Here is a 25,936-nt window from a genome sequence, read left to right as displayed (position 1 = left end):
CAATCTGGATTTTTATGGGACATTTCCCAAATTTCAAATCTTGGCAAATAATTTTGAAAGTTATAAACACTGCATATGTTAAGCAAATCACATCTGCAAACCACCAATTTGCATGCAACCCCTGGTCTGGAGACTATAGATGGCTGTGGTCTTTTATGTGATTCAGCATCCTCTACAGTCTAGGGCTGCCAACTGGAGTTGCAGATCTTTCCACTACTATTACCAAGAAGAAAGGGATAATCTCCTCAGGACTCTTCTCACACCCTTACCCCAAATTTATTCTAAGACTATTAAGTGAGGAGTATAACAGGCTATTAGTAAAATGTGAATTCACGAGGCCCTCGTCTTCTCATTTTCCCCAGTGCCTTCCATCTTTAGTATACATGCTTAGGGTTCCACGACTTCAGAGAATTACCTGTATGTCTTCTTATATTTGCTGTGTAGGTGGTTGTAACTCCCTGTGTTTAAAGGACAATGCAATATTCTGCCCAATATACCCAAGAGTTTGGCAATGTAAAAACTACAACAGGTCTGTCCAGAAAAAGGGTGATGAATGGAACATATTTTCCACCCCTAAGAAAGAAAAGGAATTTCTTGCTGGATGTCTTAACTTAAGCTGAGTACCTTGAGCAGACAATGTTGAATATTAGCCCCTGAAATCCTAACGTGTTCTAGTACAGATGTGGCAATAAATTGTGCAGTTACCTGTACCTTAGAAATGTCACTGGGCCTAGAGTGGCAACTTGCTTTATGCAAAGTGTAAAGGTTTCATCTCTTTGCAAATAATATATAGGAACAAAGGGATTTATGGAGGAAAAAAATATTCTTTTCTCATGTGATGGAGGCCAAAGCAGGAAAGGCATAAACTAATAAAGGAAGAAAAAGAAGAGGGAGAAACATTTTTTTTTAATGACAACTACTTGATTGTCTGCTCGTACACAAAGGTTAATAAAGGCTCAATAACTACCATCAGGGTGCCCACAATCTATTGGGGGAGACAGTGAGCATACAACAGTCATAGTACAAGCCTGAACACGAAAAGTATGCACACTAGTGGAACAAAAACAAGTGTTAAATGAAACCAGAGGAGGGCGCTATGGCTTCAGCTCAGATTGGAGTGTTAGAGAAGGATTCAAAAAGTGGGTGATACTTAGAAGATGAGGCCACCTTTCGGAGGTGAAAGGCCATTCATAGCAAAAAACAACAGAGCAAAGGCAAAAAAGCTGAGATAATATTATAACGTATCCTAATTGCGCACACTGAGAAGTAAGGGTTTGAGTCCATAAGTTGTTGTGGACCTGCCTGAAGTAGAGAGGTGACATGGCCAGATAACGTGCTGGGGAAGGATGCTCCAGCTGCAGTGTGGATAGCTGATTAGAAAAAGTGTAACTGAAGCCAAGACAACAGTTAAAAGGCCATCACAATACTTGGAGTGAGTGACCCTTAGGGCATAAGATATAGGCTGAACTGAGTGCGACAATGAGGATATTTCAGAGGTAGAACAGATTATTCATGACGGTTAAGGAAAGAAGGAAGTTTAAGGATACTAGATGCCCCCGAGACTGTAGCTTTTGCAAGTCCGTGGATAATGATGGAATTCATTCACTCCTGGGGAACAGAACTCTTTCCCTTCAGGCCTTCTCTTTCTTCTTTCCTTCCTCCATGCCCCTTCAGTTCCTTTAACCCTCAGCTTCCCTCCCAAAGAGTCCTGCCTCTTTTCAGTTCCAACTGTTCTATTACTATGGAGGAGCAGAGGAAGAGTGGTATGGGGGTGGACACTGCAGAAAGGATATCTATCAGACCATGAGAACTACTGCACTCCCAGAATGGCCCCCTGGCAATGTATGTTGTATGGGCTCTGATGGCTCAAGCATCTCCTTGCCTTTAGTTGCTTCGCCAAATATCTCCTGTTACTTGAGCATTGGTATGTATTAGGGCTTAGGGACATAGGAAGGAAGAAACAATCGTGCCACAATAGCTCCAATGAGAAAACATTCCCTTTGAACTCATATTGTCAGAGATTGCATGCTTGACTCAGTCAGTCACTCATTTAACACATATTAAGAAACTTAGATTCAATAGTGGCCATAAAATACTTGAGGTCACATCCCTTCACTGAGCTTATAGTTTAGTTTGGAAAGACAGAAAATAAACAAGAAAATAAATAAAGAAGTTAATATCAGATAAAACAGAGTTTATGAGGTAGGGAGGGGTTTCATTAAGTACAGTGATCAGAAAAGACCTTTTTGAGGGGGTAGCTTTTAAGCTGAAACATGTAAAAGGAAAAAAGCCCCAGAGATTGATGTAGAATATTTCAGGTCAAAAAAACAGCAAGTGCAAAGGTTTCTAAGTGAGAAAGGTCCTGCAGTGTTCTAGGAACTGGCAGAAGGCCAATGTAAAGGGGGGAGAGAGAGATGAGATGAGGTTAAAGAGGTAAGTAACAAGACTGCAGGATCTAAACCAAGAAAGGGAACACAAAAGAAGCTTTTAAAGAAAAAATAATCAGTTTAATTTGGGCATATTCAGTACAAATACAGGGGTTTGGTGAACCTAAAAACTACAGCCTAAGGCAGGCATACATATGAAATCAAATGGAAACAGACACTGTATAGGTTTATAATTAATACAAATACTTATAATTCTTAGAACTTGAAATTATCCAAAGTGACAGGAGATGTTATAGGGACCAGTTATGGGCCAATCAGGACAAATTTTTGTATTCTAGCATGGGGTGTATATATTTTTGCATCTATTAAGATGATTGTGTGGTTTTTGTCCTTTACTCTATCAATATGGTATATTACATTGACTGATTTTTAGATGTTACGCCAAGTTTACATTCCTGGGATAAATCCCACTTAAAGATAGTATATAATCCATTTATAAGTTACTTGATTCAGTTTGCTAGTATTTTGTTGAAGAGTTTTGTGTCTGTATTCATAAGGAATATTTGTCTGTGGTTCTTTTCCTGTGATCTTTGGTGTTGGTGTCAGAGTAATACTGACCTTGTAATGGTGACACTGTATCTTCTATTTTGAGATTTAAAGTTCTAGTATAATTCGATTTTACAGTGTAGTTTAGCTTGGGACTTTTTGAAAGTTTTTCTTTGCCTCCCTTCCCTCCCCCAAGCCTTAAGGACTCTGTTTACTATACAATTACTATGCATACCAGTGTCAATGGTTCTGTTTACTCCAGAACGTATGCATACCAGGCTCAATAGCCCTGCTTCCTCAGGAAACCTCCAGGCCACTGACTGGCAAAGAAGTTTTTACATCTGCATAAGATCCACTCCCTGAAACAAAACAGCCTCTGGGCAGGGCCTTTTTCCAGGAATTGCCTAACTTCCCCTTTCCTTTCTTCTGCTTCTAAAACCTTTTCGCCGTGCTGGGTGGCACGTGGGGGTATGGAGGTGGCTTTTTGACCTGGGGCGGCTATCCTCCCAGAGTGCCAGCTTTCTGAATAAACCTACTTTTCTATTATTATTATTATTATTTATTTTTTTTAAAACCTGCTTTTCTTTCCACCAACCTCCTCTCTCAAGTTTTGGCTTCCGTGTGGCGAGCAACTGGACCTTTGGCACGGTAACTACCTGATCTAATGAGTTAAGAAAGGCCACCTCTTCTGTATTTTGTAAGACTTTGTGGAGATTTTGTAGTAATTCTTTAAATGTCTAATAGGATTCAATGGTGAAGTCACCTGGGCCTGGGCTTTTCTTTGTGGGGAGTTATTAAATTACTAATTTGATCTCTTTACTTGTTATAGGTCTAATACAAATTTTATTTCTTCTTCAGTCAATTTCAGTAATTTGTGTTTTTCTAGGAAATTTTCCATTCTATCTTGACTATCTAATTTGTTAGCATACAGTTGCTCACAGTATTTCTGTATAATCCTGTTTATTTCTGTAAGGTCAGTAGGGATGTGCCCTCTTTCATGAGTTTAATAATTTGATTTTTCTCTTTTTTTAAAAACTTGGTCTGTCTAGCTAAAGGTTTCTCAGTTTTGTTGACTTTTTCAAAGAACGAACTTTTAGATTCTTTAATTTTCCTTAGTGGTTTTCTATTCTCTATCTCATTTAATTTCACTCAAATATTTATTATTTTCTTACTGTTTTGGGTTTAGTTTGCTCTTTTTCTAGTTTCTTAAGGTGGAAGGTCAGACTATTGATTTTAGGTCTTTCTTTTAATATATACTTTATAGTTATAAATTTCCCTCTGAACACTGCTTTAAGCTGATATATTCCATAAGTTTTGGTATGTTGTACGATATTTTCATTCATTTCAAAATATTTTCTACTTTCTCGTGATTTCTTCTTTGACCCATTGTTTACTTTCCGTGTTTCCCTGAAAATAAGACCTAGCCGGACAATCAGCTCTAATGCATCTTCTGGAGAGAAAAATTAATATAAGACCCGGTATTATTATATTATATTACGTTACGTTATATTACATTATATTATACCGGGTCTTATAGTAAAATAAGACCGGGTCTTGTGTTAATTTTTGCATTAAAGCCCATTGTCTGACTAGGTCTTATTTTCGGGGAAACAAGGTAGGAGTATGTTGTTTAATTTTAATGTGTTTGTGAATTTCCCCAATTCCCTGTTAATTGTTTTCTAATTTCATTCAGTTGAGGTCAGATAACACACTATACGGCATCAATAATTTCAAACTCACTGAGTCTTGTTTCACAGTCTATCGCAGAAAAATGTTTCACGTGCACTTGAGAATAATGTGTATTCTGATGTCACTTGGTAGAGTGCACTATAAATTGCTGTTGGATCTAGTTGGTTTATAGTGTTCACATCTTCCATTTCTATGTTGATATTCTGTCTAGCCATTTTATTGAAAGCTGGAGTATTGAAATCATCACTTATTATTGTTGAACTATTTCTCCTTTCTGTCAGTTTTGCTTTATGTATTTTGGGATTCTGTGGCTAGGTGCATGTATATCTTTATAATTGCTACATCTTCCTGATGGGCTGACCCTTTTATCATTACAAAATCTTCAAGGCTTCTACAGAGTGGGGGAGAAAAGGATGAAAATAGACTTCCTGGTCTTACTGGAAATCGTGTTGGGTTTTTTTTTTACCTTTTTAAATTATTATTTATTTTATTTTTAAATTAATTTTTTCTGTTACACTTGACATTCAATATTATTTTATATTAGTTTCAGATTGTTGTGAGCCTTTGGTTGGAGTTTAGGGAAAGTCTATTCTGACAGTTGATGGAGGGGGTGGATTTTCAGAAGTCCTTACTCCACCATTCCAGAATTGCTCCCTCATTAGAGATTTTTTAAGGTTAATTTTAACTGCCCACTTCAAAATTTAAGAATTTAAATCACTCTCTCCTTCTTGATGCACTTTGTCTTCCAGAACAACATGTTCCCTTAAGTTTCCTAATACTTCAACTGTCCTCTCCTTCAATACATGGAGTTATTCTCTTCTCTGTAGCCTCTAATTAAAGTGATTCAGGAAATAGTCCTTAATACTCTTACCTACATACAGTATTTCCTTAGTGGTCTCCAGCCTTATGGCTTTATACACCATCTATATGGATGACACCTAAATTAAGCCTCCAGTCCAGATATCTTTTCCATACACCAGACTTATATCCCATATACTCAGTATCCAGAAGCACTATTTGTGTCCCTTTTCAAGTACAACCCCCACCAAGGGTAACCAGTATTCTGACTATGGTTTCTACGTGGAAATTACTTCCTGGAATTTACTGGGAAATTTATGTATTTTTCTGAATATCAAATACTAAGAAAAATAGTTGAGAAATTAGCAAAATGGAAAAAGTATTATAACTTTTCCTGTAAGAATTAAAACTTTACAATAGAAAGAGACACGACTGATTTGAAAGACAAAAGCAGGAAATGATGGCACATTGTGTCAAAAGGTTTTACATTTCCAGCTATCAGTACAGGAGTACACATTGATCTGCTCAGTTGATTTTGCTTATTGTAAGTGTATGTGGCCCTGTATGCTGCTAATCGTGAGCCATTCTTGCAAATTATATATTAATAAGTCTATATGCGCAGTATACAATATACAAACCCTGTGAGTGTTCTTTCAAGAAATAACAAGTTTGAGAAGCAAAATAAACCCTCAAATTGGCAATTTTGATTTTTGATTCAGTGTGGTGCTGTTTACCTTGCTGAGAGATCCAAATATTGTTATTCAAATACTATCCAATAAGATTTACTGGTGTTTTCCAGTGTTTTGAGTATCTTCTATACACTACTGGTCTTTGCTGTACTTCTAAACTTATTATCTCTTGTTTATTAAAAAAAAAAATTGGATATCCATAATAATGAGTAAAGAGCATGAAGAAGGTTCCGGGTGTTATATAAATAACACTCAATTTACAAAATTCCTGGGAATTCCAACTCTTATTCCTGAATCCCATGTTTTAATATGTCAGAAATTTGCAAATAACTATCAATAGCAATTATAGACAAAATATTAATATTTTTGTTCAGTATTAAATCTGTGACCTCATTCATGTTGATAAGTGTAATATTCTTAATTGTTATTGTGTAGCATTCCATTATGTGACATGTAAAAGACTTTTAATTCATTCGGATGGACGTTAGGGTAGTTTCCAGTTTGGGTCTGTCTACTAAAATTAGCTCTGCTACGAGTACTCATTATATGCCTTTTGGTAGACATAAATACTGATTTATGTCAGAAATGTACTCAGGACTAGAGATGCTAGGTGATATGATATGTGTATGTTCAGCACTGGTAATTACCACCAAACAATTTCCCCAAACCTGCGTACAAATTTACATTCCTATCAGCAGTACGTGAGAGTACACTTGTATTCCACATCTTCACCCACATTAGGCATTTTCTTTTTTCATTCTACTCACACGACTGGCTGTGGAGTGGTACCTTCTGTATTTTAATTTGCATTTCCCTGCTGACTAACGTAATTCATCATTTTATATGTGTGTGGGTGATTGGGAAACTGTCTTATAGGTGACTATTCAACACTTTGGCCTTTTCTTCTATTGAGATTTCTGATTACTACTTAGAGATTTGTAGGGGATCTTAATCATTAGAGATTTGAGTCATTTGTCATACGTATGCAATACATATCTTTTCTCCCACCCTGTGGCTTGCCTTTGTACCATCGTCTTTTGATAAAGAGAATTTCTTAATTTTAATATATTACAAGTCATTCTCTTTTACCTTTATGGTTAGCACTGTTTCTATGTGCTGTTTACATAACCTCTACCTCTTCCAAGATCATGAAGATACTCTCTTATGTTTCCTTTCAAAAGCTTTATTTATAGCCACATTTATATTTATATCTACAATCCATCTAGAATTTATTTTTGTGTATGATGAGAGATAAAAGTCAAAAATGATCAATCAATCCCCACACCTCCTCTCTCTCTCTCTCTCTCTCTCTCTCTCTCTCTCTCTCTCTCTCTCTCTTTCTCTCTCTCTCTCTCTCTCTCTCTCTGTTTTTGGACTTCTGTTATGTCCCATTAGTCTATCTTTGAAACAACAATACCTATAGCTTTAAAAATTTTAAATAGGCCTTGATATCTGGTATTGAATTTGATTTCATTATTAGTTCTCCAGTTCTATTATTTTTCTTCAAGATTGTCTTATTTATTTTTGGTACTTTTATATTTCTATTTAAACTTTAGAATCAGTATTGTCTTCTTTGTATTTATTCTGCTTGGTGTTTACCAACTGTGTTAATCTTTGCATTGATAACTTTCATCAGTTTTAAAAATGGTTAGCCTTTAGTTATTTATTGCTTTTGCTCCCTTCTCTTCCTATTTTTCTTCTGCAAAATTACACATTACACGGTATTTTACTGTGTCCCACATTTTTCTTATTCTTTACTGTATTTTTGTCTGTACTTCAGTTTTGCTCTTTTCTATTTACCCATCTTTAAGTTCTCTAATCCTGTCTTCTGCTTGTTAAATCCATCCATTGAATTCTGAATTTTGGATATTGTACTTTTCCATAAGTAATTTCCAATTTATTTTTTATAGATTCTAAATTTCTATTGAAATTCCCTTTTATCTATTTTATTAAATTTTCTCTTTTTACCAGAGGGTAAGGGGGTGGGGGGTGGGTGATGAGGGTAAGGGGGATCAAATATATGGTGATGGAAGGAGAACTGACTCTGGGTGGTGAGCACACAATGGGATTTATAGACGATGTAATACAGAATTGTACACCTGAAACCTGTGTAAATTTACTAACAATTGTCACCCCAATAAATTTAATTAATTAAAAAAAAGGATAAGAAAATTTTTTTCTTTTTAATTGAATATATTAATCTTATCCACAAACTCTGATATCTGTAGGTCTATTTTCATATTCTGCCTTTTCATTATTAAATCTTGATTTTAGGTCATATGGTTCTGCCTATTGGTATGCCTAATGCTTTTTTATTGAATTCCAGACACTGTGTAATAAAACTGTGGATTTTTCAGGGACTGAGCTGGATTATGGTTTTGGTTAAACTTGACCCGTCTCTGCTGTAATCTTATAACTAGGACACAGCTTCTCCAGGGTTTTAAAATGATAGCCTGGCATGTCTTCCTTTTTATAGCATCGGGAGACCACAGGAAAGCCAGCTCTACTTTTCAAAGGTTCTCATATTAGTTTTAAGCTTTACGATTTTTATAAATTCAAAATTCAGCAATAGTATTGAGAAAAATGTCAGCCAAGCGTTTGAGATCTTCTAGATCTCCACTTTTATCACTTTAGCTCTGTGTGACCATCAAAACCATTGCTTTTTTTTTTTTTTTTTTTTTTTTTTGCAGCCTTATGCCTGGGGCCAAACTTGTAATTCTAAGCTGCAATCCATGGCCAGAACTGGCAAGTGCCACTGTACCACCAGGAATCCAGAAGCTGAAGGTCAGAAATGCATCTATACGAGGTTCTATCCTTTCTCCAGGAGGCTAGTCTCTTCAATCCGTGTTGCTTCTACAGTTCTAGGTTTTCTAAGTGCTCGTGAGGGGAACGCTGTCCATCCACAAAGAAGTCTGTCTTACCCAGAGTGGAAATAATACTCATTTAATTTGATAGTCTACCTATTAAAACAAAAACCTACAAGTCACCCTTGAGTCCTTTTTTTAATGTTCCACATCTAAGTCTTTGAAAGGATCCTTTTGGACAATCCTTCACAATATACCCAGAATCAAGCTGCTTCTCACCACTTTTGTTGTCACTCTGAACTTAGCCATTATCAGCTCTTATCTGAAATATCATTAATAACCTCTTAGACTCCCTGCTTCTATCCTTCCCATACTGATATTTTTAACAGAGTATCCATCACGAATTTTTTAAAACACAAGTCAGATAATTGTTTTATTCAAAATATTCCCATCCCTCCCCATTTTTCCTCAGAATAAAATTCAAAGCCATTGAATGTCCTACAAGACTCTAGATGGCATGGCCTCCTCTTTGATCCCATCCTTTCCTAGTGCTTTTTCCCTTACTCGCTCTGTCCAGCAACACTGACCACTTCGAAGTTTCTAAAAGAAATCAGACACTTTTCTGACTCAGGGTCTTGTCCCTGGCTGTTCCCTCCATCTACAGCTTAGTTTCCTTAGAGGTCTGCATTGTTAACACCTTTATCTCCTTAAAATTTCTGTTCAAATGGTCATTTTTTTCAAAGAGGCTTATGCTTATCACCCTATTTTTAATTTCAGTGGCACCTGCTATCCTCCACATAGACATGACTTATCCCCATTGTTCCGCACTTTTATGTCTTCTCACGGTGCTTCTAACTTTACAACATATTTCTTACTTTATTTTTTTTTTACCCATTGTGTTACAACATACTTCAAAGTTTACTTTTTTACCCATTGTTTATCTTTCACCATCACTCTCTTTTCTACAATATAGGCTCCACGAGGGTAGGGTGTTTGTTTTATTCATGGATGCATTCTAAGCTCCTAGAATAGAGCCTGGCACACAATCTGTAAATATTTGACAATGATTGAAAAAATGTCATACATAATTATTTCGGTCTTTTCAAATGTGCTGTCTACTTCAAAATACCGAGCTCCATCTAATTTAGACATGATCAACGCGGACCTTGCTATATGGCTCTAATGACTCCTTACAAGAAACTTACTCTGGAAGTCTTAGAGTAAGAAACTCACTCAAACTGGTTCATTTTGATTTTCCTAATTCATTTGAAAATGGGCTTCTCATTTCTCTGTCAGATTTGTAGCTACCAGAAAAGGAAATACTTTCTAAAAATGAGAAAATCTCCAGTCTCTTCCTGTCTACCATTTCCTGTAGAGAATTGGATAGAAGTATATGATGATGCAGGTAGAATAGGCATTTCAAAAATATAGTAATAGTCAATTTGAGGGACATTGTCCTTAGGAAACTGCTACTATATGCCAGATCAGCTCTGCCTTGTTCTGTCTTCTGGACAATTTAAGAAACAGATGCTAATGTTTCAATCTAATGACAGAGAAATTAGTCTGAAATGGTGAAATGAGGTTTGCTGTCTAGAAAGAAAATCCTATTAAAGGCAAAGTCTCCAGATCAGTTAGTAGTCAACCCCACTTCCTCTTCCCCATTTCCATACCCGCGGGATGAAAGGCCTCAGCTTTAGAAACCAGTAGGGGACAGAATAGGAAATAATCAGTTTCTTTTGGAAGAAGATCAAGCAAACAGAAAGTGAGAAAATACATACAGCTTCCAAACTTCAGTGGGCAGGCGTGTACATCCATGGGAAAATCTTCTAAATGCATGGGACACTCGGCATGAATTGTTAACCTGAAAGAAAGGAGAACAGAAAATGAAATTAAGCTAGAATGAATGGCATCAAACACAAGGCTGGGTTTCCGTTCATCAACAATGGCATGCTCCTAAGAACAATGGGACTTCAGGTTCACTGCGATTCAAGTCTATATGAACATAAGGGGAGCATTAAACGCACTAGATAGCCTCTCCAAGTAGTACCTGGTATTTAGATTTTGATCAGATTGGACTCCCACCTGACCACCTTTAGAAAAACAAAGACAACTTATCTGCCTTAGCTGATCTCCCTTAGCTACCCCTGCTGAAGAAGCCTAAAGACAGCAGGTTCTGACTCATTTACTCCTGATGGCAGTTTACTTATTTCTGAAATTGTTCTCCTCACAGGATATCATGGGAGTTACTCAATTTAAAGATTGCACTGGAGATGAGAGATGTGTAGAAAGATCATCCTGATAATCAACAGGAACGAAAGACGGCTCTGCTGCTCACAGTAACTGCTGTAGCTTTGCTAAAGGAGATGGCTCTTGATGGATATCCAGGTCGCTTCCATATCTTGGCTGTTGTAAATAGAGCTGCAGTGAACAGAGGGGTGCATACATCTTTTTGATTTAGTGCTTTGGGGTGGTTTTTTTTGATAAATACCTAGAAGTGGTAAAGAAGATGTGGTGCATATATATACAATGAAATATTACTCGGCCACGAAAAAGAATGAAATCTTACCATTAGTGACAACATGGATGAACAAAGAGGATATTATGCTGAGTGAAATAAGTAAGACAGAGAAAGACAAATACCATATGATCTCACTTATATGTGGAATCTAAGGAACAAAATTTAAAAAAAATAGAAACACTCATAGATACAGAGGACATTTTGATGGTTGGGAAGGGGTTTCCGGGGCTGTGTGAAAGGGGAAGAGATTAAGAAGTACAAATTGGTAGTTAGAAAATAGTCACGGGGATGTAAAGTACAGCATAGGGAATATAGTCAATAATAAGTATGGTGCCAGGTGGGTACTAGACTAATTGGGGGCCATCACTTCGTAAATTGAAAATCATAAATAATAAAAAAGGAGATGGCTCTTGGAGAACAGATACACACAGTTTGGTGGGGAGAAAGGGTTGGGGAAGGGAGAGAGAGAGAGAGAGAGAGAAACTTATCAGAAAAAAATACAAAGGTAATAGAGGACATTGAAAACCTCAGAGGTCAAATTTGAAGAGCTCGTGCTATACTTAACAGAGACAACATACGGGAGAGACTGTGCATGGATTCCTCAACGGAAATCTGGATGGGGTATGATTTTGCCATGCTCGCATACTCATTCCCCTGCATTAGTCTGTCCAAATAATCTATTCCAAGGTTTCCTCTCTGATTTCTTTCAAATGTTTGTGAGCCTGAACTTTCCTTGGCCTAGATAGTAGCCTCCTATGTAGAAGTGGGACCCACACAGCAAATTTCAGTTTTTTTGGAACCTACCATGTTTCCCCCAAAATAAGACCTAACCAGAAAATAAGCCCTAGCATGATTTTTCAGGATGACATCCCCTGAACACACATCCTAACGTGTCATTTGGAGCAAAACTTTATATAAGACCCGGTCTTATTTTCAGGGAAACAGTACCTCTGAAGAGCTATTTCTAGTTCACCTGCATACCTCCTGGTTATATTGGATTCAATCCCTGCCATCCTCTTGGAGTTTTAGATGGCCAACTGGGCAGCATCTCCAATCCTGGCTAATTGTTAAACCTGATGAGTATGTTACACCTTACAAATGATCAGAGCAGCAACACTTAGATACCTCTCAAAGCAGGCTGTCTAAAGCAAGCACACTACCTAGGCCAGAAGGCAGAAACCAAGTGTGTGCCTTTCAGCAAATATTTACTCGTCTCTTTCAGGTTCCCCATCTAAGCAATAAAAGTTTGGAACAAGTGTCCTTGCAGTTCTTAAATAATCCCTTAGATATTTACAAAATTTCCCATGTGTTTTGGATAAAACCTCAGTTCTCAAATCAGCCTGCAATTATCTCACCAATTCACCCTTATGCTTAAGGCATAAAGGGGTTTTTATGACTCAAAGAACCTGACGCAAGACAAATGTATTTCACTGAGAAACCTGCCCCTTGTGTTGGATATTTAAAAGATTCCATGAGAGTAAAATAAAGAAAATTGTGTTCCTTCTCTCCATTTAGATTAGTATTTCCAAGACTCTGCCTCTTATGAGTAATGCCAAGGGGAAATTACTTTATGTATACCAGCAGTCCTGGGGACATGGAAAATAGGAGCATGACAAATAGATAATCAAAGCAGAATTCAAAGGTACTGATTTCTGATTACAAGCAGAACTGATTTATAATAACGCCTATCTTCCTTCCTGTCCACTTCTTGCCCATCCCTCCTAAGCAGAAAGGAGAGAGCAAAGCAGTTACTGGCTAGGCCAGGATACCTCACAAGCCAAATTATGCTGTGCTCTTCATTTCTGACCTCCTAGTTCACACTTATCCTTTCTTGCCTTCCATCTACCTTTCTAAAATGTACTTTAAAAAAAAAATTTCAATTTTTGGGGGTGACAATGGTTAGTAAAATTACATAGGTTTCATTCAAGTGCACAATTCTGTAATACGTCATCTATGTATCACATTGTGTGTTCACCACCCAGAGTCAGTTCTCCTTCCATCACCATATATTTCACCCCGTTTATCCTCATCTACCATCCCTCTGCCTTACCCTCTGGTAACCACAAAACTATAGTGTCTATGTGTCATAATGTCTGTGAGTTTTTGTTTGTCTTGTTCCTTTGTTGCCTTCAGTTTTATTTCTCACATATCAGTGAAATCACATGGTTCTCTACTTCTTTTGTGTGACTTATTTCTCTTAGTGTGGTAATCTCAAGATCCATCCACGTTGTCACAAATCGCACTATTTCATTTTTTCTTATGGCAGAATAGCATTCCACTGTGTATATGTACCACATCTTTATACAATGATCTATTGAAAGATACTTTGGTTGCTTCCATCTCTTGGCCCCCACCATAAATAAAGCTTCAATGAACATCAGAGTACATATATCTTTACAAGTAAATATTTTCAGATTGTTTTGGGTAGATACCCAGGAGAGGGATTGCTGGGTCTTATGGTAATTCTATTCTTAATTTTTCAAGGAACCTCCATACTGCCTTCTATAGTGGCTGCACCAATCTACCTTACCACCAACAGTGTATGAGGGTTCCTTTTTCTCCACAGCCTCTCCAACACTTGTTACTATTTGTCTTGATGATAGCCATTCTGACAGGTGTGAAGTGATATCTCATTGTGTTTTTTTTTTTAAGTATGGAAACTTCTATATGCTTTGTTTATTTTTTTTTTTTTGAGGGTTGATTTTTATTTCAGTTTTTACTAAAGTAATAGGTGTACAAAGTTGTAAAAATAAAATTATATTGAAAGGCTTATCTTGAAAAAAGAGTTGTCCCCTGCCCCTTTGATATAGCCCATATTACTGCTTTCCAGAGGCAACTCCTTGCAACTCTTTCACTCGTTCTTTTGCTATTTGCCTCCATATTTCTTTTTTTTTTTAGTTTTATTTTATATTATTTTTACAGCCCTCACACCGTGAACCCCCCTCCCCCGATCCACCACCACCCCGACCTCACACCGAGCCATCACATTATACACATAAAATTATAGTTGGCATTCATTAATGTCCACTCTCTGGTGTACAATGCCATGACCAGGCATCCACAGCATCCCTGAGGTGGTCTCCCAAACAGGACACATATCCATCGGACACCCAACAAAATCCCCAAACACTATTGAATAAGTTCCCCAAAGTAATTCTCAAAAAACCCTGAAGCCATCCTGTGGTCACCAGCCGCCCCCCAATCCCTTCACCCTTCCCCCCATCCCCAACCCCCTCCCCCCCACCCATCTAACAACTCTCGGTTTTTTGTGTCCCCAAAACTGTCTCCGATTAGTTCATTCACATATTCTTTTCTTTAGATTCCGCATATAAGTGAGATCATATGGTACTTGTCTTTCTCTTTCTGAATTATTTCACTTAACATAATGTTCTCTAGATCCATCCATGTTGTTGCAAATGATAAGATTTCTTTTTTCTTTATGGCTGCGTAATACTCCATTGTATAAATGTACCATAGCTTCTTAATCCAGTCATCGACCGATGGGCATTTCGGTTGTTTCCATATCTTGGCTATTGTGTAAAGTGCTGCAATAAACATAGGAGTGCATACAGATTTTTGAATTGGAGTTTTGGATTTCTCCAGGTAGATGCCTAGGAGTGGAATTACTGGATATCTCATTGTGGTTTTGATTTGCATTTCCCTATTAGCTAGTGAAGTTGAGCAAATTTTCATGTATCTGTTGGCCGTTGGCATGTCTTCTTGGGAGAAGTTTCTGTTCATGTCCTCTGCCCAGTTTTTAATTGGATTTTTTTGTTGTTGAATTGCATGGGTTCCTTATATATTTTGGATATTAGCCCCTTATTGGAGGCATTGTTTGCAAATATCTTCTCCCATTCCATTGGTTGTCTCTTTGTTTTGTTGATGGTTTCTTTTGCTGTGCAGAAGCTTTTTAGTTTGATACAGTCCCATTCATTTATTTTAGCTTTTACTTCCCTTGCCTTTGAAGTCAAATTCATAAAATCCTTTTTGAACCCAAGGTCCAAAGTTCAGTACCTATGCTTTCTTCTATGCGGTTTATTGTTTCAGGTCTTCTGTTTAGGTCTTTGATCCATTTTGAGTTAATTTTGGTACATAGTGACAGATGGCAGTCTAGTTTCATTCTTTTGCATATGGCTTTCCAATATTCCCACCACCATTTATTGAAGAGGCTTTCTTTTCTCCATTGTGTGTTTTCCTTTGTAGAAAATGATCTGTCCATATTTATGCGGGTTTATTTCTGTGTTTTCAATTCTGTTTCATTGGTCCATGTGCCTGTTTTTCTGCCAGTACCATGCTGTTTTGATTACTGTTGCCCTGTAGTACAAGCTGAAGCACAAGGTCTGTATTGCTACAACCTTCAAGACCTTGTCAAGCTTTTTCTGCAGTAGAAAGCACCTTGACTGTACTGAGACTATTATACTCATCACCATAATCTATGCCATAAACATCTCCATCCCCACCGGAAGTTTCTTCCTGCCCTCTTTGTAAATTATTATTAGATAGATCATTTTCAGAAAATTGAAATCTATAAATACCGAGTCTTCTAGTACAAAAATTTGGCATAACCTTTTAGTTTTACAGGGTGTTTGAGTACTTCTCACAATATTTGATTGATTTCTGCATTGAGAACTTTCACATATTTTGTCATATTTCCTAGGTATTTCTTTTTGTTTGTTTGTTTGTTTTTTTTGAGAGCCCACTGGCCCATGTGGGAATCGAACCGGCAGCCTTCGGAGTTAGGAGCATGGAGCTCTAACCACCTGAGCCACCGGGCCAGCCCGGTATTTCATTTTTTGATGCTACTTTAAATGTCTGTTTTTAGTTTTAGTTTTTAATTGATAGTATATATAAATACCTTCAATTTTTTTATATTGTCCTTTTGTGGAAAAACATTGCTAAAGTCTCTTACTAGTTTTAATAATTTAGCTGTATACACTTTCAGATTTTAATGTATTATCATATAAACTGTAAATGAGCTTTATTTCTTCATTTTCTACTCTGAACATTTTCTTTCCTCCCTCCCTTCCTTCCATCCTTCTTCCTTTTGTCTTGTCTTTGCCTTTATTGCACAAGTAGGGACCAATATGATGGTGAATATCAGTGGTGATAGAGTACATCTTAACTCATTCCCAGTCTCAGGGGGGAAGCTTTTAATATTGCAGCATTAATATGAAGTTTTCTGTAGATAATTATTTTATAAATACCCTGTAGCATATAAGAAAGTTTTCGTTTGCTAAGATATTTTAAGCATGGTGCTTAATTATTTTGCATGCTTTTTTTGCATCGACTGAAATAATCATATTTTTGGGGTGGCTGGTTAGCTCAGTTGATTAGAGCATGGTGGTAATAACACCAAGGTTGCTGGTTCAGTCCCCACATGGGCCACTGTGAGCTGTGCCCTCCTTAAAACAAAACAAAACGACAACAACAAAAAACACGCCATGAAATAACCATATTTTTCCTCTTTATTTTGTTAATGTGGTGAATTACTTTAATTTTAAAATATTAAAGCAACCTTGCTTTTTGGAGTAAATCCAACTATGTGGTAATATAATATACTTTTTATATATATTTGAATTGGATTAGCTCATATTTTTTCAGGTTTTGCATTTTGTTTATGAAAGACACGGGCTTGTAAATTCCCATTCTTAGAATGAACTAATCATTTGGTATCAAGATATCATTGGCCTTAAAAAGTGATTTGGTAATTGCTGTTATTTATTTATTTGTTTATTCATTTATTTATTATTAGTTTTAGGTGTACAAAAACAACATAGTGATTAGACATTTATATACCTCACAAATTGATAACCCCAACAAGTCTATTACCTATCTGACACTGTACATAGCTATTACAATATCATTGATCATATTTTCTATGCTGTACCTTATATACCTGTGACTACTTTTTTTTTATAGTTGACATTCAATGCTATTTTGTACTAGTTTCAAGTATATGGTGTAGTGCAGTTAGATACATACATAATTTATGAAGTGATATTTATTATGTCTCTGGAGTAGTTTGTATGGTTGATTGTTATTTTTATTAAAGTGCTTGGAAGGAATTGCTAAAAATAAATTATTATTATTATTATAATTATTATTTTGTGTGACAAGCACACTTAATGTAAGATCTGCCCACTTTGAAAAATTTTAAGCATACAATACAGTATTGTTAATTGGCAAAGGATATGAACAGACATTACTCCAAAGAAGACATACAAATGGCCACAGGTGTGTGAAAAGGTAGTCGATATCACTAATCATCAGGGAAATGCAGATGAAAACCACAATGAAATATCACCTCGCACCTGTCAGAATGGCTGTCATCAATAAACCAACAAACAACAAGTACTGGCGAGGATGTGGAGAAAAGGGAATCCACTGCTGGTGGGAATCTAAACAGGTGTAGCCACTGTGGAAAACAGTGTGGAGGTTCCTCAAAAAATTAAGAATAGAGTTACCATATGACCCAGCAACCCCTCTTCTGGGTACTTGTTTATATCCAAAGGAATTGAAATCAGAATCTCAAAGAGCCATCTGCACTCCCAAGTTTGTTGTAACATTATTCACAATAGCCAAGACATGGAAACAACCTAAGTGTCCATCAATAGATGAAGGGATAAGAAAATATATATACATATAATGGAATATTATTCAGCCTTTAAGAAGAGGGAAATCCTGCCATTTGCAACAACATCAATGAACCTGAAGGACATTACGCTAAGTGAAAGAAACCAGACAGAGAAAGACAAATATCATACGATCTCATTTATAGGTGGAATCTAAAATAGTAAAACTCTTTATATTCCACAAATAAGTGAGATCGTATGGTATTTGTCTTTCTCTGTCTGACTTGTTTCACTTAGCATAATACCATCTAGGTCCATCCATGTTGTTGCAAATGGTAAGATTTCATTCTTTTTAATGGCCAAGTAATATTCCATTGCACATATATGTACCACCTCTTCTTTATCCAATCATCTACTGATGGTCACTTGGGTTGCTTCCATATCTTCGCTATTGTAAATAGTGCTTCTGGGTGAAAAAGCTGAAGAGATTAAGAAGTACAAATTGGTATTTATGAAATAGTCACGGGGATGTAAAGTATAACAGGAGATTATAGTCAGTAATGTTGTAATAACTATGTATGGTGCCAGGTGGGTACTAGACTAATGGGGGTAATCACTGCATAAATTATATAAAAATCTAAGCACTATGAAAAAAAATAGTCCAACTCATAGAAGCAGAGAGTAGAATGGTGGTTTCCAGGGGCTGGGGGGTGGGAGGAGATAGGGGGTAATTAGTGAAAGGGCACTAAGTTATGCAAAATAAATAAGTCCTAGAGATCTACTCCATAGCAAACAGTCTTTAGTGGGCTTTTCTATAAAGGTCGGAGACCCCTCAAAATGTAACATTCAGATCACAGGGCCTCAGTCCCAGTCCAGGGTCTGACCAGCTTTGATTTCTATGCAAAGACCAGACAGGAAGTAGGTGGTGATCCAGTAAATCCCCTTCTTTGGGGATGAAAGATACAGATGGGGATACAGACGGGAAGGAGGCCCTTTTCAGCCTTGTGGGTACGCACACACACACACCCTTCTTCCCTCAGTTATTGCCTTCATTTCACTGTGCTTTGCAGTACCCTGGCTCCCTCGTCACCCTATGGTTTCCTGCTCAACAGTTGGTTTTTGTTACACCACAGTAATGAGTTACAGGTTGACTACTGCCATGGCCTCCTAACTGGTCTCTGCTTTCACCCTTTGCTCTTACTGTATACTCATATTCTCTGCACAGCAGTCTTCTAGTACTTAGTCATCTCACACAGAGTGAAAGCCAAAGTCCTTTGCCATTGCTTACCACATCCTGCATGAGCTTGTCTTCTCTTCCTCTGGCTGATCTCCTACTAGACCTTCCCTTACTCACTCTGCTCTGGCCACAATGGCTTCCTTGTTGCTCTTTCAACATGCCAGGCTCTCTTACGTCACGGCCTTTGCACTCGCTATGCTCTCCTACCTCTTTCAGGCCTTATTATCTTCTAAATGAGGCCTACCCTGACCTCCAGTCAGTTTTACTATCCACACTATGGTTAGCAAACCTTACCATGCTCTTTCTTTTCCCATAGTACCTAACATATCACATACCATATAATTTATTTCTTCTATTTATTATCAATATTTTTCTCTCCTCACTGTAAGGTTTTTGATTTTCGTCTTGTTTTCTCTTTGATGTGTGTCAGGAACCTAGCATAGTACATAGTACATATCCATCAAATGAATGAATGAATGAGTTTTCTTTCCTAAAAGCAGGTATTTCTATGGGGACCTTGCAGAGAGGAGGTGTAGATTGGGCAAGGTAGCATCCAGGTATTCCTTGTGTTCCAGGCAAAAGAACATCTTAATAAGATTTCTTAACAACATAATACCTCAATCCATCCTCTTCAATGGGCAATAAAGCCTCTTTCCGAGAATTTCAGAGCTGGAAGAGACTTATAGAAAGCATCCAGTTTTATCCCCTCATACATTTTACATAATGATAAAACAGGAGAGAAGGAAATTGCCCAAATCACCTGACAAGTGTGGGACAGAGCTGACTAAAAGTTTCCTGACTCATTGGTGTAGTCAACAAGTATTTTTGGTCGCCTACTATGTGAGACATTATTCTAAACAATGTAAGTACATCAGTAAACATACCAAAATTGTTGCCCTCTTAGAATTTACATTTGAGTAGTAAGAAGACAAAACATAAACAAGATAAATAAATAATATATATTGTGTATTAAGAGGGAATATGCCCCAAGAGGAAAAATAAGTGAGTAGAAAGTACTGGGGAGGGAGTGCAGTTTTCAATAGCGTGTTCAGGAAATAACCTGCTGAGTAGATGACATTTGAGGAATGACCAGAAAGAAATGAGAGTGAGCTTTGTGGAAACCTGGAGAAAGAACATTCCAAGTAGCAGGAGTAGCGAATGCAAAGGGCCTGAGTGCCCAAAGTACTCAAGGACTAGCAACTCGGCCACCATGGCTGAAGTGGAGAGACCAAGGGGAAGAAGGATTAATAGAAGATGAGGTCAAAGAGAAAGCTATGGGGAATGGACTAGATAGTGTGACACTTCCTGGGATATTTTGGTTTTCGTTCTAAGTGAAATATGGAGGTAATGCATGCTTTTGAGTAGAATGGTGACTTGATATAACACATTTTAGGATTATTCTGGTAGCTACCATGTTTCCCCCAAAATAAGACCTAGCCAGACCATCACCTCTGATGCGTCTTTTGGAGCAAAAATTAATATAAGACCCAGTCTTATTTTACTACAGTATAAGACCGGGTCTTATTTTTGCTCTAAAAGACACATTAGAGTTGACTGTCAGCTAGGTCTTATTTTGGGGGAAACACGGTATGTAAAGAATACATTGAAGGAAGGGAAGGGCAAAAGCAGAAAGATGAAATCTAACACCCATTCATCACACAAAACTCTCAAAAAACTAGGAATAGAAGGGACATTTCTCAACAGATAGAGGGCATTTATGAAAAATGTACATCTAGCATCATACTTAATGATAAAAGACAATTTCTCTCTAAAATCACAAAGAAGACAAGCATTTCCACTCTCTTTTATTTAACATTGTCCTGGAGATTTTAACTAGTACACCAAGGAAAGCAACGGGGAGTGACTGCTAATGGGTACGGAGTTTCTTTTTTGGAGTGACTCAAATGTTCTGAAATTGGATATTGGTGATGGCTGCACCGCTCTGTGAATACACTAAAAGCTATTTAGTTGTACACTTTAAAAGGGTGAATTATATGACATGTGAATCATACCTCAATAAAGCTGTTTAAAATTTTAGGCAAGCAAAAGAAATTAAAGACATAAAAAATGAAAAGCAAGAAGCAAAACCACTAATTGCAAATTACACGTTCAGACATTCCATGTTGATTCTCTCCAAAGTAATCTATCAATTCAGCACACTCCTTAAAAAAATCGCAGAAGCTTTTCTTTTTGTAAATATGGCAAGCTGATCCTAAAAGGGAATACAAAGGATCTAGAGTAGCCAAAACATTAAAAAAAAGAACTGTGAATACTTTCACTTTCCAATTTCAAAACATACCATGAAGCTACAGTAAACAATATAGTGTGGGTTTGAGCTAAAGGTAAACAATATAGACCAAAGGAAAGGAATAGAAAGTCTAGAAATAAACTTTCACATTTATGGTCAATTGATTTTTCACCAAGGTGCCAAGGCAATTCAGCGGAGAAAGGATAGCTTTTTCAGTAAATGGTGCTGAGAGAATTTGATATCTACGTGCACAAAAAACTAAATAAAAAATAAAAATAGATGGACATAGACCCTTAGCTCACATCCCAAGGAAAAAAATCAACTCCAATGAATCATAGGCAAATATATAAAACCTATACATTAGGTTACAATATATAGGCAAATATATAAAACCTAAATATATAGAACTTCTCAAAGAAATCATAGAATAAAATCTTTGTGACCCTGAGTCAAGCAAAGATTTCTCAGACAACATACTGAAAGCATGATTCATAAAAATCTTAAAAAATACTATAAATTGTACTTCCTCAAAATTTAAACCTTTTACTCTTCAAAAGACACCATTAAGAAAATGAAGGCAGTCATAAAGTAGGCAAATGTATCTGTGAATCATATATTGATAAAGAACTTGTATCAAGAGTATATAAATAACTCTTACAACACAAAATAAGAAAAACAGCCTAACTTGAAAATGAGCACACTGTTTCTTTAAATGCATATATTTTTTTAAAATTAAAGCAACACTGTGATAAGAGAAAGAAACCTGGTTGAGGTTGTAGATGTGCCTTTAACGGGCTGTGAGACTTTGGAGAAATCACTTTATTTCTCTTGGTTTAATCTTTCTTCCTATCAATGACTGAGTCTGGCTAGGTAACATACCAGTACTAATTTAAATGTTACATGTTGCTATAATGATGTCACCATGGCACAGATATAAAGGGCAGACCTCTGACATGATAGGGAACCCAAAAATGCATAGAACAATTAGTTTAGATGACTTTATGGAAGTAAAATTTTAAAATAAAGGAAAAGCAAAATGCCACAAATGCCTTTTACTTTTCTGTATCCGTTCGTGTGTAATTTAAAATCCTTAACACATTTCTTTTTCAGGATTAAAAAGTGTTTGCAGACAATGTAAGCAAAATATTTAAATACACATTAATAAAAGATATTCTGCTAATAAGGACTTGAAAATATACTCAACATCATTAGTCATTAGGGAAATGTAAATTAAAACCACAATCAGATACTACTACATGTGAACTAGAATGGCTAAGATAAAAAAGACTGACAATATCAAGTGGTGGAAAAAATGGGACCTCATAAATTACTGGTGGAAATGTATAATACTAAAGCACACTTTGGAAAACATTTTGGCAGTTTCTTAAAAAGTTAAACATAAACTTCCTATAAAACCCTGTAGTTTTACTCTAATTCTCCATTACCCAAGAGAAATGAAACGTGCCTGCAGAAAGATCTGTTCATTGTAGAATTATTTATGATAGCCAAAAGGCAGAAACAACCTAAACATCCATCAAATGATGAATGAATAAACAATATAGCATATATATACAGTTGGGAGAAAATATTTGTAATATATCATAAATAAGGGTTAATATCCCTATTACATAAAGAACTCTCAAAATAAGGGGAAATTGCCAAAAACTTAATATAGGCAAAAATCATGGACAATGTACAAAACGATATGGAAGTGGCCTTTGGACATAGGAAAAGATGTTCAAGCTCACTCGTAACTAGAGATGCAAATTAAAACTATACTGAGATACCATTTCTCATCTATCGGATTGGAGAAAATTTACACATTTAATAACTCATTCCACTGGTGAGACTGTAGTCTCATACATTGCTGGTTAAAATATAAATTGGTGCAACCTTGGAGGAAAATTTGGCAATATCCAACAAAACTCCACATGCATTCACAATTTGAGTGAGCATTCTCACTGTTTGAAATTTACTCTGAAAGTACACTTCCAACAATACAAAAATACATAGGTACATGGTTATTCATTGGCTACCTTGTTTGTAATTATAAATTGTTACTTAAAATGTCTCTAACTCATACTTGCTCTCCATATATTCCTTTTTGTCTGTATTTTATGGCTTGTCTTATCTTTTGAGTTGGATTATAAACGGCTATTTAACTTTGTGATCCTTCATGGGCAGTTACTACACTATTTGCTATATAGTAACACTGAATGAATGGTTATTGATTTGAAAATTACTAGGGTTAACCAGTGATTTGTTATAAGAAATTTTATTTTGTAATAAAGCTCTCATACAACTTAAAAAAAAAGGATCCCTGCTATTGACTTAAAGCCACTGAGTAAATAAATAGTTTCTTTTCTACTACTTTGGAATTGAGACAAATGAGTGACTTGGTTATTTGGTGTCCTTATCTCCTCATTGGAAATATCTAAGTACATTTTCAAAATAAGCACACATATCTGACATTATCCTTACTGTGCTATTTGATAATTATTTTTCTATTGTATTATATCACTGACACAAAACCCAGTATTTATTTGGCATTTATTATACAGTGCTTTGCATTTTTAGGATTTTTTGAGGGAGAGGGGGGCACATGTCTGCAGAACTAGATTGAATACCACATGTAAGTTGTCTGCTTTTAGATGGAAACTCACCCAGCACACTAACCTGACAAGAAAACTTCCAACGCAGAAGCTATTACATCCATGCCCTTAGTGCCCATTTGCCTTAGGCACAGTGAAAGTGACCTTTCTAGAAAATGAAGCACTGGTCCCCATATCTTTATAATACCTTTCATTTTCCTAAGCCACTTTCCCATTTTATTACCCTTATTCTATTGCCGAGTCTAGAACACATTCCCTTACCCAGAATGCTGTGGAGTTAGGCACATAATGTTTGCACATCTTAAACTATGCATGCCATACCTCAATTAAAGAATTTTAAAAATTATAAAATGAATATGAATGAAAATAAATTACCTATTAACAACTGCCCTATAGAAAATATCAAATTATTTCTAGACTTTTCCATATAGAATAAAAAATGGTTTCGGTGGGAGCATAAAATAGGGAGAAAATAAAAACCCTCCAGAGAAGAAAATGTTCCTGAACGAACTGGAGTCCTAAAGGTTAAAGATCTAAATTGTGCTGAGTATATGCACTCATTGTTCAGTGAGATTGTCAACATGTTGAGAGTAATGAAGGAAGGAGCGGCTTAAATTTAATAAGGGACAAGAATCTCTGGAGTTCAATATGAACCCCTAGGCAATAGGTCACCTAGGCCTTTCAGAAGTGGAACAAGCTGCTCTGCCTACTGAGGAATGTTCTTTCTAAAAACCAAAGGGTAGAAAACATTAGTTCGGGCATGATTAAGGTTCCAGGCAGGTTATTTCTATAATGGAGTAAAGGGCAGGATCTGGGATTTATGGTGAAGAAGAAAAGATAGTAAATCGTTAATAGCCATTATCAGCAAAGGATGAGTCACTTGAAATATACCACCACCAAACCCCCAAACCAAGCAGCACATTAGTCACAGGAATCCCAGTTGTCTACAGGCTTCCCATTAAATCCTCAAGCTATAGGCAAAAGGCTTCATCACACTCGGAGGCCAGCACCATACTACTGCATTTAGCCTTTACAGGGAGCTCATCTCAGTTTTAACAATGACCTCAGACATGATGCTCCAGCCTCATTTTCTGACATGCACACTGCCCCCCACTCTCCAGCCATCTACAAATACTTGTGATTTCATCAAACAAAGCTTTCCCACTCAGGTGTCTTTGTACACATTTCTGTGTGTGTGTTGCCTGGAATGCCCTTTCCTCTTTATATGTGCAACAAATTTCCTTCAAGTCCTTGCTCAAATATTACCTCTCCCATTATGCTGTCTTTGTGCCTTATGGGCACAGTGAGTTCTCCACTCACGGAAATCCCAAAGCACTTTGGGCAAATACTTGAGTCCTCAGCACTGTTGAAATAACCTTCTAGGCCCAGGATGGAGTCACTCCTGCTCAGGGGAGGGGATGGGGTGGGGAGGAGGGTGAGTCAACTAAATAATTTTCGTGTCCCTATAAATGCTCAGGTTAACCAAAAATCCAGTCTATCCAGTCAGCCAATCCCCAAACACCAAGACAACTCTGGCTTCTCACCCAAAACAAGATTGATTATGTGGCCCCCACCAATCAGACCTTGTCTGTGTCTCTTCCTCATTCTTTATTCTTCATCCTATAAAAGCTTCCGGTCTTCCCCCCAATTTTGCCGTTTTCCCACTGGAGACCGTTCACTTCATGAAGGATTAAATAAAGTTTATATCATCTAAATTGTTTTCTTTAATCATTTTTAACAGTGCATGACGTTATCTATCCTTGTCATCTCATCCCTAGTATGGTGGCTGGTCCATGGCAGATAGTTGACAAATGCTTCTTGACTTCAATATTTCTG

General features: G+C 36.8%; 1 protein-coding gene across 3 annotated transcripts in view; it reads right to left on the bottom strand.

Annotated features, from left to right (window-relative positions):
* GABRA3 (gamma-aminobutyric acid type A receptor subunit alpha3) overlaps positions 1 to 25,936 on the bottom strand; it is a gene marked incomplete at its 5' end in the record, with an annotated part of 191,770 nt that overhangs the window by 38,518 nt on the left and 127,316 nt on the right. For all 3 annotated transcript variants that reach the window (XM_081042973.1, XM_081042971.1, XM_081042972.1), the window contains one exon: positions 10,692 to 10,774. In XM_081042973.1, the coding sequence (XP_080899099.1) occupies positions 10,692 to 10,774 (83 nt within the window). The remainder of the gene's footprint in view (positions 1 to 10,691; positions 10,775 to 25,936) is intronic.

Source organism: Rhinolophus hipposideros, assembly GCF_964194185.1.
Source record: "Rhinolophus hipposideros genome assembly, chromosome: X".
NCBI lineage: Eukaryota > Metazoa > Chordata > Mammalia > Chiroptera > Rhinolophidae > Rhinolophus > Rhinolophus hipposideros.
The sequence above is the reverse complement of the archived record's forward strand: the minus strand, read 5'-3'. Positions and strand labels throughout refer to the sequence as shown.